Source organism: Salarias fasciatus, chromosome 3 (genome assembly GCF_902148845.1).
Source record: "Salarias fasciatus chromosome 3, fSalaFa1.1, whole genome shotgun sequence".
Taxonomy (NCBI): Eukaryota; Metazoa; Chordata; class Actinopteri; order Blenniiformes; family Blenniidae; genus Salarias; species Salarias fasciatus.
In genome coordinates, this window is record NC_043747.1 from 18,014,499 (window position 1) to 18,033,736 (window position 19,238).

Sequence of the window (19,238 nt, forward strand, 5' to 3'; positions counted from 1 at the left end):
AATGTCTTTTTATCGAGTCTCGGAAGCCTTTCATGGAAATATAATGAAATCTCCAGGTCTGCAGGATCATCCATGTAACCTCTTATAGCGAGAAAACAATGTTTTTGTTTGTTTGGTTTTCGTCCACCCAGCAACAGCAGGGCCTGGAGAATGCTCGAACGCTCCACCAGCACACAGGGAAGGCAGACCAGGCCTACAACACAGCTTTTTAAGGGTGAAGTGAAATAAATAACATCCAAACACACGTGAGAGTAAACAGACATGAGTTTTACTGCAACTGTGCAAAAAAAACCAACAAAAAATTACAACCTGCACTAACAGGAACAAAAATGAAACGAAGGCACTTTGACAGAACAGAGACGTGGATTGCACACAGTAACCAAACTTCACTGCATCACCTTCAAGAGCAACTTGTGCACAAACACAGCATGCAGTAAATGCTTCACGTTGAAAAAAAAAGGAAAAAGAAATATCTGTTCTGCTTCACTCTGAAGTTTTTAGAAGTGCATCAACGTTAAGGCAGCTTAGCTCTATTTCACCTGTGTTTAATTCTCTGTTAAGAACTAGAAAATAAATAGATGTTTTCTATTTATCAGTACTTTATACATGACAGGACTGCAGGCGTCTGGACGGGCGAGCGACATCCGGACCGTGGCGGTAATAAATAAAGGACGAGTTAGACGTATTAAAGGTGACAAAAGTAGAGACCGAGGCAGAAATACGAGATTATTTGGCTGTAAACTTGAATTATGAGGCCATTCGGGTCAAACTTTAATATCTTTCCCTCCTTTTTCTCCCATAACACACGAGGATTGAAGTTTCACTGCAGTCATAAACTCACAATAGTGGTTTATAGTTCTCTGATAAACCCTCTGAGTTTAATCGATCAACCGTTTCTCATAACAACAACCGTCTGTTTATACTCAAAATAAAAATGCTTCGTTATTCCAGGGTAGTGAATCCATCCACAGGTAAAACTGAGACATTAAAAAGAAAAAAAAATGCACCACAGTTTGAGTCACATTAGCTGCAGAGTCCAGTTTAGTAAAAATGTTCTGTATTTGTGCCTTTTTTCCTCAGATTTATTGTTTTTGTGGGTCATCAAGTTGAGTTTCTCCAGAAAGGACGAGAAGAAGCTGCTAAAGATTAAAGTGTCCGTCTTGTAACCTGGTGCTGAGCTCAGAAATCATTCCATCAGCTCGAGGAAATACAATCATTTTATTGCTAAATCACTTCCATCCATCCTGTAAATCCTGCTGCATGAAAAACATTTCAAGGTGAAAAACTAGACAATCATGCAAAAATGCACTTAGTAAACCTAAATTAAAGACCTGCAGTCAGTTACTTTCAAGACATTAGTACCCATAATCCTCTTCTGTAAGTGCTTTGTAACAACGTGACTGTCCCAGATCGGAACTTTGCACAAAAACTATTTTGATGTTTTGATTTTAGTAAATTATTTTGCCTTTAATTTTTAAGACACATGCATTTGTGGGATGAGTGGGAGAGCCCAGTATGTGGATTGACATGAACTATTTTTTTTCCAAATTTTCCAGACCAACGTTTCTTGACCGGAGGAGAGTTTGCACAGTGAACCTGAAACACGGCGAGTTAATCGTTGATCGGTGTCAGGGAGTTAGGTCGATCTCACTCTAAAACTGTCAAAGAACAAAAGAAAACTGTGGGTGGAGTTTTTTTGTAGCGTCGTCTCACTGCACCGCGCACGAGCCGCTGGGCAGGAAGTCCTGCACGTACGCCGCCACGGCCTTGGTGAGGTAGGTCATGCTGCCGAAGCGGCCGCTGGGGGCGCTGTCGTACAGCAGCCTGCACACGCCGGTGGACGGGTCCCTCTCCAGGATGTGCTCCTCCGCTCCCAGGTCCTTCTGCAGGACCGACCACACAATTCTGAGTATTGTGACTGCTCACGACGGAGGGGTCAGAGGTCGGCGGTCGGAGTCCCACCTGATCCTTGTAGAACATGTCGTTGGCCAGGTGGACGATCTTCTCCACGTGGATGATGGAGCCGATGCTGTGGATCTCCACGTCGGCCAGCATGGTGAGCACCAGGATGGCCTCCACCAGCAGCTGCCGGTACTCCGGCTGCGGGACGCGGTTCAACACCGTCTCCACGTGCACCGAGAATTTGATCTCACCCGGAGTCATCTGAGGACAGGAGGACAACCAGAGACGGGGTGAAGAGGAAGATGTTCCTGATGCTGCCAGAAAAACGCTTACAAGTTAGGAGTGAATCACAAAACGACGGTTTGCTCTGGTTTCTGTGTGAATCTCACCTCCTGAGTGGTGGAAGAGGGAAGAACGAAGCCCTCGATGGACAGACCGTGGCACTGGAGGACAAAACATTCACACAGCATGTAAATATACATACAACTATCTGCTGCATTGCAGTATAGTGTTTGAACTATTCTAAACCTTTTTCAAAGTGGGAACAGGAGAAGTGCTGGTTTCTTCACTTTTCTCTTGTAAATATATAGATTTTTTTCACATATTTCATTGAATATTTTTTTCTGGAAATACAGAATGGTTAAATCAGTTATATTACTTCACTGATAAGAAGACACAAAACAGGATTAAAATCATTTTAGGACGATAAAGAGAAAAAAATGCATTAAAATTAAGTAAAACTGGACTTAAAAATGTATTTAAAAGACAAAATGTGGAAAAAAGTGCATTAAGACAGTAAAGGAGTGGATAAAGTGATGAATTTCTTCCTCTGACCTTCTGCAGGATCTTCCAGACTTTCTGGTAGAATCCGACGGGAACTCGGTTCAGCGCTCCGTCCAGACGCCTCCTGCGCAGCCACTGGCCGTGTCTCGTGTCCTTGGCAGCCGGAATGCTGTCCGGAATGTCCAGGGACTCTATGGAGGGAAGTCTGTACCTCTGAACACACGCGCACACACACACAAAGACACAGGTCACTTCACCTATGCTTACTCTGGAAGAACAGCTCCCCCTGCTGGCTGTGAGCTACAGTGCAGCCAATAAAATTAAAAAAAAAAACCAGTCGGGATGAAATGGAACAAACATCAACACAAACAAACATCTATTTACCCCAGATTCGATGTTTTCAATGTCCAGGGACTGTGATCGTGCACCCTGAGAGGCAGAGAGGAGAACAAAGAAAAAAGAAAAACAGCAAAGAAACAAAAGAATGAACAAAAAACACACAAACATAACCAAAACGGAGCAAATGATGGATTCAAACAACCCCAAAGCCAGCCAGACTCTGAGAGAAAACTGCATGCATGATGAGAGAAGTGACGTTAGAAAGCAATGTAAGGTGTGAAAATCAATAAATCACTCATAAAAGATGGCCCGATTGAAATGAGGTTAAACAGGAGAACGCCGATACTTACCCGTCACTATTGATTTCTATTTGTTTTAAAGTTTGAGAAAACGTTTCCAGAGTTTTTATCTTGATTGATGATAGGTCATTTTTACCCGATTTTTATGGGGAAAATATATTATCCTGAACATAATTGGAGAAAATGTTATAAAAAAAAAAAAGCAGAATTATAAACCAAACAATTTATCGGTTAATGGGATAAATTATTTGGCAGAGCAGCGGTGTAAGCAACACTGAGCTGCAGCTCGGACGACAGTAACATATTATTAAAATTTTCTCTTTGCGGCAGCCACGGGGGTTAATAATTCAAATCTGCGTCCGCGTGTATTATATCACTGAATTAATCCACAGCGGGAGTTTGGCGCCGTTTTCTGTGTCACCTTCCGAAAGAAGCTCAGGGACTGGTCGAGCTGCAAAGAAAAGAGAAATCCGCTCTGCGTTACAGGAGTTTGCTTCACATCAAAACCCTGTGTCCATTCGGGGCAGATGAAAACTACGGTCTGATCACCACCACCACCGAAACAACCCCCACCGTCACCACCACCATCATCATCATCATCATCACCATCATCACTCTGACCAGCTGCGGCAGAGACAACCTGTGATTCTTCTGCATCTGCTTCAGGAGTACAATTAAAGCTGGATTAGCGTCTAACTCTCCCCTCAGGGAAAGCCTTTAGAAATCTATGTCACCTTAACTGAGTCAGTCAAAGACACCCTGTGGGCCGCCTGCAACACAAGACACAGCAGCGCTGACAAAAAACCCGCGTTTAATGCCAACTTGTTTTTAAAAGAAGAGACAAAAGAGATCCTTGAGATCTGAACGTCCTCGTCACCTGTGAAGCTGGCTCTGTCAGAGACAGCCGGGGCTCCTGCAGTGAAACAGACAACACCAGCAGCAGCTTGACGTTATTCAGAGATCAGTGGAACAGAACGAGGCTGACCGGCTCCTTCTGCGGCAGAGGTGTCAAACACGTTTCTGTTCATTCGTCCTGATTTCATCCCGAGTGAGCTGGATCAATACAATAATGTCATAATTCACATTTAAACTGAACATTTTCTTTGTTGTGGTACAAACTATACCTGATGAAAATGTCTATATTATTCCAAATATGAACAATTATTACCAGAAATGACTGCAATCTCAACATAAAGCCAATTTTAATGACGCTTTCTGGTGCAAAATAATGTAAATCTACAGAAACCTCGTGTTTGACGCCTCTGCTCTGGAGCTTTCAGATGTGTCCAACAGTCTTCAGACGACGTTTACGTCTTCCTGCTTTTCACTGCAGCGTGATGCGCAGTTTGCATGTTCTTCCTGTTTAATGCATGACTTCAGTCAAGCATCGATCAAATGAGGAAGAAAGTTCCTTCATTTTCAAAATTCATTTAGCACTGATCCCAAAGGGCCACATGAAAAATTATCACTACTGTTAAAGCCGAGACAGAAGTTGACTTCAGCTTTGCTCAATAAGGAAATGAGACGAGTCCAGTCTTCATTCAAATTTTTCAATTGAGTTTAATTTGAGATGACAATACTACTCTCCACTGTGGGTGAGGAAACTATCACAAAAGAGAAGGTTGGACCGAAGCAGTGAAGACTGTGTGATACAGCTGAGAACTCTGAAGGAGGATGAGGGTGAATTAACACCTTCATAATCTTCTAGATTCCTGAAAACTGTCCACTTCACAGTGCAAAAAAAAAAAAGAAAAAAAAAACCAAAACAGATTGAATGCGGTGCCATCACGTCATCAATACGGTGCTCGAATTAACCTCATTCCCTCCATCTGTGACTCCAGAACAGAAACTTTATCCACTATCCTCTCCTTGGAACAACGCATCCCGTCATTTCTACGTAAATTACTCCACCCGCCTGGTGAATTAGCACCTATTGCAAATCGGCGTGTTCACCTTACTCGGATCCGTCAAAGACAACCTGTGCTCCAGCTGTAAGAAGACAACAGTTACTTCTCCAAGAAGGGAAACACAAGATCCGATAATAATACTATTAACAACGAGGATCGATGAGCTGAAAGTAGAAATATAACACAGTACAGAACGTAAGCAGCGCCGCATCCTACCAGCTTCATGTCGCTCTTCAGTTTGCTGATGCCGGCCCGCTCGCTCTTCGTGGCGCCGGTGTGGCCCAGATGATGGATGGAGATGGCCGGACTCACACCGGCATCCAGCTCTCGCACTGCGGAAGAAAGAGGAAGAGTGAGACGATCCCAGAAAGGAACTGGAACTCAAAACACTGTTTGACATTCATCCACTGACCGCTGCGCTGCACTCCGAACTCCTTCCCACTGAGGATGTGGTGGAGCAGACTCTTCAGCTCAGACGGAGCCAGACTCATCAGGCTCTCCGTGGCCTCCTCTCCTACACACACACACACACACACACACACGCAGAAATAACCAATTCGATTGGTGTGTTTCCTCCTGGCGTTGAAGCGTCGTCTTCCTCTCGTCCCACCTGAGCAGTTGAGGGACTGAGCCAGCTCGGTGGCCATCACCTGGATGATGAGCCCGATCCGCAGCCTGAACATCTCGCTGAACAGGCTGGGCTGCGTCCGGATGCTCATGGCCAGGTAAACCATGATCTCCTGGTGGGGGGGGGGGGGGCAGAAAAACAGAGATGGATGGAACGGAGGTCGGCGCAGACGCTTCGGCGGACGGCGGCGGAGGACAGGAGGAACCTGGGTGAGGATGGCCACGCTGATGTTGCCGTCGCTGGCCTCGTCGATCAGAGCGGCCAGCTGGTCCGGCGGGATCGGGGCGGTGATGGTCTTCTCTCTGGGCTCCGAGGGGAGGCCCACGGTCAGGTGCTTCTGGTGGGCCAGCAGGTCAGAGCAGGCCTGCAGGGAGATCACAAGGACTTAGACAGGATTTTTTACTGATATCAGTCAATTGATGAGGACCAGACAGGTTTTTTCTTATCCTCTCTTATTCCGTCTGTTTATAGAACCACTGACCAGCAATCAGGCAAGAATCGGCCTGAGAGGGCATTTCAATCGGTGAAAATGAATATGAAATATCATTATACGCAGACGACGTGCTGATCACAGTCAGGGAGCCTGGTTCTAATGTCCCACTGCTGTTTAATACTCTTCACACATCAGGGGAAAAGTCAGGTTATGTTAAAAATACAAACAAAACACAGGACTTATTATTTATCTAAACAAGAAATTACAGCAAAATACAACTTTATTTGGTCTTCCCCTTATATTAAATATTTAAGACGTACACATCCCAAAGGACTTAACAACACTATGATATCAATCATAACTATATCAGTAAACACACATATAAAATATCAATAGGTGGAGCCTTTGGGAGCAGAATGAGGACAGTAGATTGTTGTATTTATTTTTATCTCTGCCAGTGGAGATCCCCCCCAGTTTACAGTGTGGGACACTGATACACAGATACATATCAAGTTTCATCTGGAACAATAGAGTCAAATACTCAACCCTGAAGTGGGGTCAGCTCTCCCATGCCTCAAAGACTACATTTATGACTGGAAACTGTGACTCCCTGGCCGTTTTCTTAGCATTATGAATGTTTAATTACGTCCACGATTAAAACCACGTAGCTGAAGAGACAGAGTTATTCATCAGACTGAGTTTGCGCCGTACCGAGTCGAGCTCCTCCACCTTCTTCTTCAGCATGCCGGAGATCATCCTGATGAGGCTCCAGTGTTTGAGCTCGCCCGCCTTCTCGTACAGGTCGGTGAGCAGGGACCTCACGGTGGTGCCTTTACCGTTCAGACGGGTGTCCCAGTCCATCCCTCTGTTCAACACACACACACACACACACACACACACAGCTTCAGACGCCTCACAGCTGCTTCGGGACGCTGTGGACCGTTTTCTAGCCCAGCTTCTACTGGTACTGATTCTAAATCACTTCACATTCTTCAGGCCTGTTTGAAATCTAGACGACAGTTCAGTTGTTTCTGACGAAACGCGAGTCTCACTTGTCTTTGAACAGGATGTAGAGGATGTCGGCCTGGTCCTGCAGGTTCTGCGTGTCCCTCAGGAGCAGGGCCAGAGCGGCGTGGTCAATGGCGCCGCTGGCGTCTCTGGGGATGACGCTCTCCGTCGTCACGGTGACCGGCACACTCTGAGGGGAAAGCGTGACGAGATCGAGAATTAAAAGATGGAATAAAAGCGTGTTCCGCGATGCAGGAGAGAGCAAAACTGACGGGAGCTTCATGCGACGCGGTGGAATCGGTGAGGTTGAGTGACGGCTGAGGGGAACGGAACAGCTTGTTCGGCAGGTACATGTTGACATCTGCACAGAAAGATGAGGGAAAAAAACGCAACTCAGCATTTCCGGACTCTTTCACTGCAGTCCGGAGGAGAAACGCTGCGCTCACTGTGCACGTTGAGGTCCTGGGCCTTGTTCTTCAGAGACACCATGTCCCGGGTTTTGGCGGCCACCGCCTTGAACCTGCCCAGGCCGCCCACCGCAGGCTTGGGCTTCTTCGGGGCCGAGTGGGCCAACAGGTGGTCCAGGTACGTTGCGAGGTCGTCGGCCTCTGGAGACGGGACGGGAAAATATGACGAGGAGGGATCGCGGAGAGAGTGCGACTGTTTTTATGTTGTTTTTCTTCTTAAAAACAGAAGTGTGTTAGAAAAGAAAATGATAAAAAGCACAAAAAGCAACTCACCTTTTGCTTGTTTAGACATGCATTTTAAGTAAACACTAAAACAAATTGGTTTGCATGCGCAGATACTGAGAAATGCAGAACTCACCTATATTTTAACAACATTATAACAATGCTTTATGAGTTCAGATCAAAAACACGAAATGCATTCAAGAACAGACGGCAGCTGCCAGACAAAGTGCTTTAAAGCATGCGGGCACACTGAATTCAGCCAGTCATGGCACGCAACTAGTAAATTCAACATTTTTAAAATCTGTTATTTTGAAATAGAGCTCCAGATCATCGAGCGCTTCACATTCAACACTTTGTTTTAAATGATCCTGCGTTTGCTGTAAAGCTCGGTGGTGTAAGTAAGATTTAACATGGTTAATGAGGATACGTTACTGCTGCTGAGGTCAGATTTCACACACTCACACACACACACACAGATTTTAATAATGCCAGTCTGCTTGCGCTTTGATTTGATTAGTTAGCATTAAAATAAAAACCTGTAGGAAAGGGGTTCATGAAAAGAGAATAATTCAAACACAGTAACATGTATATTTTATCATGTTCATTATAGAATATACAAATAAACAGTACATAAAGGCAGAAACAGTGGAATGTGTGTGCCTCTATGCACTACTACAGTTTCAGGTTGTGTATGTATGTATTAGTTAACACATACATAAAGGAATGGTCAGACCAACTCTGAAAACCCAAAGCGCCACCTTGTGGCAGAGACTGCATCAACATTTAAAAGGCTCCTGGTTTTCACAGCTGGTGTCACCATTCCCCTCCGTCATCCGTCTGGTCTGTTCTTTTTTCTTACCATCGTCATTCCGTAACTCATGCACGTATCCATCGCCGTCACCCTCATCATCACAGCCAAACTTGTCGTCGCGGCGGCCCATGCTGCCAGAAGCCTTACCGTCCAGGAAGCTGAGGTGAGCGCAGCAGGACGTCGTCAGGAACTCTGACAGTTTCCCCGTCTGGATCCTGGAGAGGAAGCGATCAGGATTTTAAGGCCGCTCACAAGAATAAAATAAAATCTTTTAATAGAAACACGGAGTTACGACTCCCACTCATTTACAAATTTTAAGCAGAACTTTGCAGACAGATGCCACAGGAAGAACGTCACCTTGCCCCCCCATAATATCCATCCTGTAACTTCTTCAGTGTGGCCACGACTGCAGGATCCAGGTTTGAGTGATCTTCAGCTGGAAACAGAAAGCACACGAAAAAAAAAAAAAAACAATTAACAGAAATGAAACAGTAAATCCTGAATCGATCACACGTCTCCAATCCCAGTAAAAGCTGAAGAAGATGAAGATGCAGTGTGTGTGAACCCATACTCACTCAGCATGGTCTGAGAGATGGGGAACGTGACGGTGGGCCGTCCGGTCATCCTCCACCTGGAGGCCAGGTAGGCGATCTCCGTCCTCAGCATCTCCACGATCATCTTGTTGTCCAACGCCAAGTAGAACTGCTGGTGGTCGATGAACTGGACGGTTTCGGCAGATAAAGCAAAACAGACTGTGAGAACATTTGATTCATAAATTCAGTTTTACCTCTAAAGCATATCATATCACTTCAACTCTTTTTTTTTTTTAAGTACTTGTAAAACATCATGAGTAACTTCACTTCAAGATCACTTGACTCATGATACAAGATAGTTGCTGTAATTTCTTCCAACCTGAGGTGTGAATGAGAAGATGGTGTTCCTGATGATGTAGAACTTGGCCGTTCCCAGCACGCCGATCCTCCTGTAGGGTCGTCCGGTCAGACCCAGTCTGGGGTTTCGGCCTGCGGCAGAAACAAGACTTACTGGATCCAGCGTTTTGTCAATCTGGATTCAGCTCATAGCTTTGAGAATAACAAAAGTTTTTAGTCTCAATCTGGTTTGATCCTCAAAATGGAGACTGTACCGAGTCGAGCGTAGATGTGGCTCAGGACTCTGGACGGCTGCACGTGGATGGGATGGATGTCTGCCACCGTCTCCACATCGATGCCGTTCTTCAGCAGCAGCGCTTTGATCTCCTCCGTCTCGGCCAGGATGGAGACTGAAGGAGGAGACGGAACATTACAGCAAAGTGACGCAGGATGATGAGGAGCTGAACGGAGGGAAGCGTCTCACCCTGAACCACCACATCCGGTTTGGGGATGGTGGAGAAACGGCGGTTGAGCGGGTCGATCTCTCCGGGGGCCAGAAACCCCTGAGGAAGACGAAATAAAGGATTCATTTCATTCATACTCTGTGACACAAAGTGTATATTTGTGACCCCTAAACTAAACTGTGTTTGACACCCTGATTCAGAGGAATAAAAATGAGTAGAAGGAATATGTCTGCTGTTTCTCGTGAAGCTCATTGTGATCTTGTGATATCTGAATACAGTGTGCAAGTTACAGAATTATCAAAAGAGGTACAGTAAAAAGTGTTTTGAACAATTTCTACTGTTCTTGACGGCGAGTTAGCGGCTCACTTCGGCCAGAAGGTTCCCCAGGACGTACAGGGACTGTCCCCATTTCAGCGGCAGCTTGCCCAGAGCAACCCTCTCCACAGAGTGAGGGTTCACGTACTCCTCCTCCACCTGCAGGAACACACAGCGGTGTCGGGAGAGCTTCAAAACACTTCTCAGAGCAGCTTCGGGCCGTTTGAGCGACGCCGTACCTTTTCCGGGGGAACGCTGTAGAGCTCCGGCAGCAGTCGGATCCCGTCCGTCTGTTTGATCAGGATGCTTTCCAACGCCTCCTGATACTCCTGCACCTGCGACGCGTCAGACATTCGCTGTGTGAACACCAACGGAGGACAACGTGACGGCAGTGAGGGGCAGGCAGGGGGGATTTGTTACCTGCTCGGGGCTGTTGATGAAAATGCCGTCCAGGATGAGGTAGGTCCAGAACAGCGGCCACTCGCACTCGATGTTCTCAAACAGCTTCAGCTCTGCAGACTCGTAATAGAGTCGGTTCGGGTCCTTTTTTGAAGAGACAGACAAAGAAATGTCGCTGAGAAAATTCCGATTTCAAACATTCATGTGGGGAACAGAAAAATAAAACTGCTCTTTTCTCATGACTTTCACCTCTTTAGGTGTTTTGTGTCCATCTCTGAGAAACCTGATGCATCCGTACCGACCCTGAGCAGAGAGGAAACCAGCATGTCTCAGTCTCTCAACAATCACAACAAGGACTTTCCTTCAAAATCCAACTGTTCTCCAGGTATTATTTTCATGTTTCACTGTTTGCTTCCCGTTTCCCTCTCGCACACCTGCAGTTTGGAGATGATCTCCTCCTTGGTCCTGTTGACGATGCTCATGTCCTCCACGGCGAAGGCGGGGTACGAGATGATGGACAGGACGCCGGCGTCCACCTCCTTGGAGATGGACGCTCTGGGAAGCATGGACGTCAGGATGGACTGAAGAGGAAAACAAAAAGAGGGGAGACGCAGGGGTCAGAGGTCACTGATGTGTTCGGCTGTCGTCTGCGGTCGCGTGACCGAGTACCTGGCAGTGCTGGATGTCGTCGGCCAGCGCGTGGACCACGGAGCCCGGCCCTCCTTTGGCTCCGAACAGGTTGAGCTCATCCAGCGCCTCCAGAGCTGCCTGGAGGACACGAACCGTGAAAACACTGTTTGACACAGTTTGAGCATAACGGAGAAAGAGCAGCTACTGTACAGCAATGCCTGCTGTTAGCTGGTAGATAATCCCCACCGTCCTGCTACAAAATGCTGCTGATTTCCTGACATTTATAAACACTGGAACTATTTTCATTTTCTATAAATGCTTTGACTCCAGGTGGCGCCATTGCAAGGCATTCCGGGACACTGACGTAACTGAACTGCAGGAAGAAATGTGACTTGCTACTTATGAATGGAGAAAATAACAATAGCTTTACGATGTTGCACTAGTCTGATTTGATTTTCAGTCATGCAGTGAGTCAATTTTGGGTTCGTGGCTGTTCTCCAGATTCCTGGAGCAGAAATGAGTCGTGTTATTCCAGTAAGTGAGTGGATTTCATGGACTGACAGCATAAGACTGAAGAGTGCTGCAAGAGATGTTCAGTTACTAGTGAATACAACCAAACAATTACAACAGAAAATGACGACAATCTCAACATAAAGGCACTTTTTCATAATGCCAAACAGAGAAAAGTTCAAGAAACTTCCACTATAGCCGTTGCATTACGCATGTTTTGACAAAATCAACAAAAGAAAAGTAATGAAGTTGCTTTGTGGTGTTTTTATTTGGTATTAAATAAATAGAGAAGCTACAAAAAAAGAGAAAAACTTCCTCCAATTGGACAGTAGCTGCTTCATATCATCGATTCAGAATGAGCCGTCTCGGCTGCTCCTCGCCATATAAAATGTACCGAGCGCACGGAATCGATTTCGTGTGGTGCTGAAAATAATCTCACTAGAAGAACAGGGTTTTATAAACAGCTACTTTATGTGTGGTAAAAATACTAATAACTACAAGTAATTAGAGTGAGGAATATCCGGCAGCGGTGCCAGCTTCCAAGTTCCTAAATTAAACTCTGTGTGAGTGTGTGTGTGTGTGTGTGTTAGAGCACTGTGAGTACTGTGTTATTTCTGAGTGAGAAGCCATTCTTGGAAGACCGGAGAACCCGATACCCCCTGTTCCCTCAAGGACAGCGCTGGGACAGACGCACGGGAGAAACCAGCTACGGGAAAACATTTGGTATTGATCATGTATTCTGAAGCTTCTGCTTCATATTTCTAAACACTGACATCAAACTCCAACCAAAGGAAAATCTGCATCCTTAAAAAAAACCCATTTAACTGAAAACTCAACCATGATATATTGATCTTAGAAGAAAAAAAAACCAAACCCTGGAGTGAAGAAGTTCATCTGATCGCATCGACCCACATGGACCTGCTGTGGACACCAAAACAAAGTCCTCCTCACTGATCTGGAGTCAGCTGAGAGGGTCCGGGTCATTTAAAGGTCACCTTAAAGGCCGCCGCGGTGAACGAGCACCTCCCGCCGTGCCAGACATTTTTCCCGGAGCACCTGTTCTTCCTCTGCTGATACACTCTGAATGCTGCGCTCACACTGCCGTGGTGTGTGTGTGTGTGTTTGTGTGTGTTTGTGCGCTCACCTTGGCCATGCCGATGGAGCTGGCATTAATCTCGGTGATCCCCTGGTTGGTTTTGTCCCCTCGCTCCCACATCCCATAATCCTGTGGGCGAGAGGAGGAGAGGAGAGCGGAAATGTAAGATTAAGGTTTGGGAGGTTCTCTACAGCGCATCGAGGCCCATTGATTGATTTTACTGATTAAAATTCATCAGTCTGAGGATAATTTTTCAAGCACTTACAGCCACTTTGTAAGCTGCCTCAATGTAAAACATGAGATTCTGAACTACATCCACTTCATCCTGGGTGTAGATGATATGTAGACCTGGAGCACAGAGAGGGAAATCTGTGTTATTTTAAAGAAGAGTAACGCAACTGTGACATGATCCAGGTGTTCAATATGAAACGACAAAGCAAAAATCAACTATTCTGCAATGAATCCTTGTTCTCTGTGTTTTCTGCAGACGCAGCTGTAAAACTGATCTGGGGCTGCGGCAGCAGGAAGTGCTGAGCCGTACCTGACGCGGTCATCTGAGCGAGGTAGAAGAGGAAGAGCGAGGTGGCGTCGACCTGGAGGTGACCCCACTGGTCGTCTCCCACCACGGGAGCGCAGGTCCGGGTGTTGTACTTGGCGTGCAGCGAGTCCGAGGTGCTGCGGCTGTACTTGAACTTCTCCACCTTGTCCAGCTGGGGTACAAACGCGGCTTTAAGACCGATCCTTAATCCACTGATGCAAGTTAAAACAACCCAGATCACAAGAGGTGATGATCTCCAGCATCTATTTACAGTTCAACTCTTTGCACAGGAAACCAGAATGACAGCAAAATTAAGACTGATTTTTATTTTTTTGCACTATTATTACTTGAGGGTTTATGGAGGAATGAAGAATGTGGACGATGTGATACATTCTGATGGAAAACGGATAAATCAGGAATCCGGTACCTGTCTCATGATGCACTGCAGGACTCCCCTCATGAGCTTCACCACGCTCTAAGCCAGAGAAAAGGTTAAAAGTCAACACCGCTGCTCGGGAAGAAACACGAGACCCCCCCCCAACACACACACACACTCCGTGTATTCATTTCACTGTTTAAAAGAGAAGCGGGGTGCTATTCCGGGGACTAAAAGTGTGGAATACGGTGCAGAGGCGCGCGCGCCGACCTGCTCCAGCTCGTAGGCCTTGGCCTTGTCTTCGTCCCTGTCGGCGTTCTTCCTGTAGGCCAGGCTGAGGGCCCACACCGACACGATGCTGTAAACATTGTCTCTGACCCAGGCGTCCGGCTGGTCCGGGCTGCCCGGGAGGAGGCCTGTCACCGGGTCCTGTCAGACAGAAGGGGTCAGAGGTCAGGCCGATGTGAGCCGTGTCGGTAAAAAACATCTCGGCAACAGCACGGAACTTTTTATGAGAATTATTCATATATACTTAATGAAGCTGTTATTATTACATTTTCTTGTCTGATGAATGTTTTATGCTGCTTTGTTAGAGATTTTCATCTGTTGTTCAGCTAGAATTCCTTTTTCAAAGGGCTGAAAAGAAACAGGCAGGATAATAATTTGCATAAATTCCCTCAGATTTTTTTTTGTTTTTTGGTTTGTTTTTATGCAGTTATTCCCTGAAAATGAAACGTGAAACTACGCAGTCAAAGAGGTAAAACCTGCCTGGCATTTCCTGGATGTTTACAGACCTGATTCAAACTGCAGCTGAATAGTTTTACGTTTTGATTGGAATCTACTGCAGCGAACTGAGACACTGAGACTATCTACTCCTTCAACACTGACCTTCAAACAATCCTCTTCAACCACAAACTAAAACTTCAAAAACACCTCAGACTTTTACAGTTTACCTAAACTTATCGAAACATGCTGTCTTTAATGTTTTGCCAAATAAATATTCCTTCAATAAGCCCTGGATCATTAAAAATAGGTTTTATTTCATATTTAAGCTGCACCTGGACTCTTAAATCTAGACTTAAAATTATTTCAGAAGGACAAAACTGCTGGATCTAGACTGAAAATTTTAAAACTGAACCTCAACATTGCTTTCAAATGAATTACTTCCTTAAAAATTCCATAAATATCACAAAATACTTGAGACCAAATGGTTGAGCAGCACATTAAAGGGTTAAAGCAGCTTTCATCGGCAACACAGGGTAGTTTGTGGTTAAGTTGCACAAACACAGCGTGAGAAAAACTCTTTTATGGGCAAAAGTGAGTCTGCCTCATAGCACCGACTCCTGAAAGCTTCCTCACGTCCCGAGATCCTGACAGGAGATTTACCGCCAATGCATTAACCCTCCTGATCAAATGCAATATTGATGACTGCTGCCGCGGCAAAGTCAGTCCTGGCAGCAGCGCGGCGATCCACGTGAGCAATGACCTGCACACGATGCAGCGGCCGCCAGGGACCGATTCAAAAAGGGAGCTCACAGCCAGCTTCTCCTGGGAGGGAGGTGGGGGGGTCAGATGTGAGATCTCAAACCACTGGAGACACATCTGCAGAGTGGCTTTATATCTGCAGCCTGATTTTAACTGCATCAGTCGGCTGAACTCAGGAGAAGGATGGTGATCGTTTGGAAAGACACACATGTAAAGCCATGATCATGACGCCACTGAAGTCAGTCAACTGAGAGGAAAGTCATATTATTTGTGTCTCTGTCATTTTGTATATAATGCAACAAAAAAGAGACAAATTTAACAACAAAATCACTAAATACAAGGTGGATTTTTTTTCACAAAAAGCCACAGACTCATAAAAACAAAACTTTTCTTGCTTTCTTTTTTAATATTTGAGAAATCTGGAATATTTCATTTATTTTTCACTTGTTTGATCATAGATCCAGATCCAAATCTGAACTGTCAATGCAAAAATGAATTAGCCAAGAAAGGCTTCAGACTTGTAGACCAGACAAGCAAAGATGTTCACAGAAAAGAACTAATTCAAAAACAATCCAGAAAACACAGTTTCTGACTGTAGAAATTCAAATTTGAAGCTAAAAAAAGATTTCACTACTTTGGCCGAACGCAGAAGCCACATCCACAAGAGATCAAGAGATAATCTGGAAAGGATTATCCCAGAGAGGCTGAAGCTAAAGGAAAAAATCCGACTGTTTCTGACTGAGGTCATTTTGTGTTGAAACAGTAAAAGGTCACTCCAACTCTAGAACTGTGTCTATTTGACACAAATATCATAAAAATGCAGTCTCAGTGCATCTGAAATACTCATTTTGGACAAGCCAAATGTGGACAAGATGAATAAGGATGATTTATGACAACATTTTTTTTGGTGTACCTTTAATTTCAAATGTGGAAATCATTGAAAGGGGAGTGTCTCGACTTCCCCAAAATGCATGCACAATAAACCAGGTGCAGATTAAACCCAGGGAGGATTCTAATCAGAGAAGCTACAAGCTTTGAAAAAAACAAACAAAACTGATCATAAGACATGTGACATTAAGAAAACAAACTCAAATTTCAATTGTAAAGAAAATATAAGCTCCTGCATGCCTGTGAGAAGCCACAGAACATTATGTAAAGTACTTTACATCACATACTGATCGTTAATATTAGGATAATATTGATAACAGTACACTCAACATTATCAGGATACTCGTTACAATACTTTATATTAAGTTCTTCTGGTAACGTGCAGCTGTATTATTCACCACATTAAAACTTCCCTGAAGTTAGACCCACTTGTCGGGAAGCTAAGTTGCCGTGAACTTTGTTTTTGACGGGAGCGTCGTGTTACCGGAGGAGTGCGGTGTGTTTGACAGCCTTGCGAAATCTCTCTCTCTCTCTCTCTCTCTCTCCTCGCGCACAAGCTAGCGTTACCTGCACGCACGGCAGCGCAAACTGCGTGTTTTTCTAAAAACTCGCACGGAAGCGGCGGGACTCACTTGGTGCCGCAGGATCGTCTGCTGCACGGTCCGGGCATAGTTGTCCAGTTTGACTCCCGAGTTGCTCCTGCTCCTCATGGTGACGGGTCAGCGGTTCACTTCCAGCGAGAGAAACGACGAGCGAAAGAAACTCCGTCAGACGTTCGACGCCAAAGTCATTTCTCGCCGGAGTCCGACGAGCCGCGGGGGGAGAGAGGAGGACCTGCTGCCCGGCTCAGCGGCTGCGGGAGGCGGACATCCAGCCGGAGAGGTAACCTGAAGCTGCGGGGAGCGGGTCACCGGAGAGACCGGATCCTCCGGGGCAGCGGACACTTCCGGGAACGGCCTTCAAAGTAAAAGAGTGCACCATCACGACTTCCGGTTCTATAAACTACCTCACTAAAGTTACTGAAGCATAATATTATTGGACTGAATCATTTGCCCCTAAATTAAATTGAAATACTTACTGTAATCTATTTTTCTTAATGTACCAAGTAAATCTTTTTTAATGATAATTTAATAATCCCCTTAAGTAAATTCCTTTTTCTGAATTTGCTCATTCTGTTTCAAGGATGTGGTGCATAGCCACATTAAGCTCTTGTCTGCACATTTTAAGCAGTGCTGGGCAAGTTACTTTAAAAAAGTAATTAGTAATTATTATTAGTTCCATCCATCCATTCCATCCATTCTCTACCGTTGTCAAAGGATTTTTTTCCTCTTAGTGGAACTTTAAGATGCATGTTAAATTATTTATTAGAAAACTGAATACATAATAATTAAATAAATGACATGACAGAATACATTACAAATGGGCAAAACTACATTAATCTAAATTATTCAAATGTTGCTGTGTGATAATGTCATGACATTATTAATGTGAGACAAGACAACAATCTAATTTAATTTGCAACTGTAGATACCATTTTTACATCAATGAAAATGATAGTTTTCATGTTGGGCCACCAGTGGGCTGGTGTTGGTTGTTTCTGTCATGAAACCATACATGCACACACAGAACATGAACACTGACAATGTTGAATACATGGACATTTGTATGGACATATGACCAAGTTGGATGCTTTCACGGGTGACTTTCAACTCTTAAATGACCAAGTCCCTGGAGAATAGAGATCTGGAGTCATGACACTCTGGAGGCCGGTGTTATTGTTGTCCATCTACTCACACATGTGCAGAGCTATTTGCCACAGGCCAAGTATTTTTCAAAGAGTTCCACCCAGGGAGTGGTGGTGGGGTGTGGTTAACTCGGGTGCGGGGCAGAGAGAGAGCCGGATTGACTCTGGCAGACAGACAGGGAAGGAGATGGACTCCAGCGACGTTCGGGCAGCGAACAGACAGCGTCGCAACAAACCCATGAAAAGTAATATCAATCAATTTTTCAATCAGTTTATTTTTGTATAGCCCAGTATCACAACAACAGTTGCCTCAGAGGGCTTCAAGATGTTACATTGGTTGGTAAAAATAAAAACAGTGAATAAGCATGATATTAATATGTCAAATTCACAGTAACGAGACAAAACGAAGCAACCACCGCCTTAGACCCTCACATCCGGCAAGAAAAAACTCCAAAAACCCAGTGGGAGAAGAAGAAATCTTGGGGAGAACCACAGTATGGAGGGATCCCACTCCCAGGGACGGACAGCTTTGGCAACACTAGCATGAGACAATAAGAAGTAATATAATATAGTAATATAGGAGTGGTGCAATATGAACACAAGTGTGACTGAGCAGAGTCATGTGGACCTTCAAAATAAACTGACGATTGATGACTGTCCGATGTCAAGACCACTGACTTTGACAAGCTGTCATGATTCTATCTTTATTGAATTTCTCTCTCTTGTGTAATTTTTTTTAAAGTGAATGTATAAATGTTGTCCTGTGATGGATTGGTGGCCTGTTCAGGATGCATCTAGGCTTCACCAGTTGTGACTGGCTGCAGTGCCAAATGACCTAAAGTTATATCTGTACAAGAGATGGATTAAAACATGGGACTGAAGTACAACTGTAATAAAACACAATTCACAATGTTCAAACACAGCAAACAGATTTTATGTTCACCTTCAGTTTGACAAAAAAAGCACCAAAATTCCCATTAAATTTTGAAACTTTATTTCAGTGTGTGAGCACAGAAATACACACGGTAACAGACATGTTGTGACAATTTGGTTGTTGGTGTTAATCCTCTTTGAGGAGAACTGCATTTCTTTTCAATGCAGGCACGTACAGTATGCTGCTGTATA

The 19,238-nt window shown here is 44.8% G+C and overlaps 1 protein-coding gene across 7 annotated transcripts; it reads right to left on the minus strand.

Annotated features, from left to right (window-relative positions):
* Positions 1-252: 252 nt before the first annotated feature.
* On the minus strand, positions 253-17,293 carry phka1a (phosphorylase kinase, alpha 1a (muscle)). Of its 7 annotated transcripts, none has more exons than XM_030087147.1 (35): positions 17,002-17,293; positions 14,267-14,425; positions 14,048-14,095; positions 13,624-13,792; positions 13,348-13,430; positions 13,131-13,211; positions 11,516-11,614; positions 11,281-11,427; positions 11,096-11,149; positions 10,868-10,990; positions 10,687-10,782; positions 10,499-10,606; positions 10,153-10,231; positions 9,944-10,078; positions 9,712-9,821; positions 9,375-9,519; positions 9,157-9,235; positions 8,848-9,014; positions 7,746-7,907; positions 7,572-7,660; positions 7,344-7,489; positions 7,003-7,156; positions 6,064-6,222; positions 5,841-5,970; positions 5,643-5,744; positions 5,447-5,562; positions 4,201-4,236; positions 4,058-4,093; positions 3,930-3,980; positions 3,745-3,774; positions 3,070-3,114; positions 2,737-2,898; positions 2,292-2,345; positions 1,963-2,163; positions 253-1,883 (listed from the first exon to the last, which is right to left on the minus strand). In XM_030087147.1, exons 1-35 carry the CDS (start codon positions 17,077-17,079, stop codon positions 1,710-1,712), a joined length of 3,807 nt encoding a protein of 1,268 aa, XP_029943007.1. In that variant the 5' UTR covers positions 17,080-17,293; the 3' UTR covers positions 253-1,709. The 7 variants fall into 7 exon arrangements, with proteins under 7 accessions (XP_029943007.1, XP_029942998.1, XP_029943021.1 ...); XM_030087138.1 differs by having other exon boundaries at positions 3,930-3,983; XM_030087161.1 differs by lacking the exon at positions 3,745-3,774.
* Positions 17,294-19,238: the final 1,945 nt, after the last annotated feature.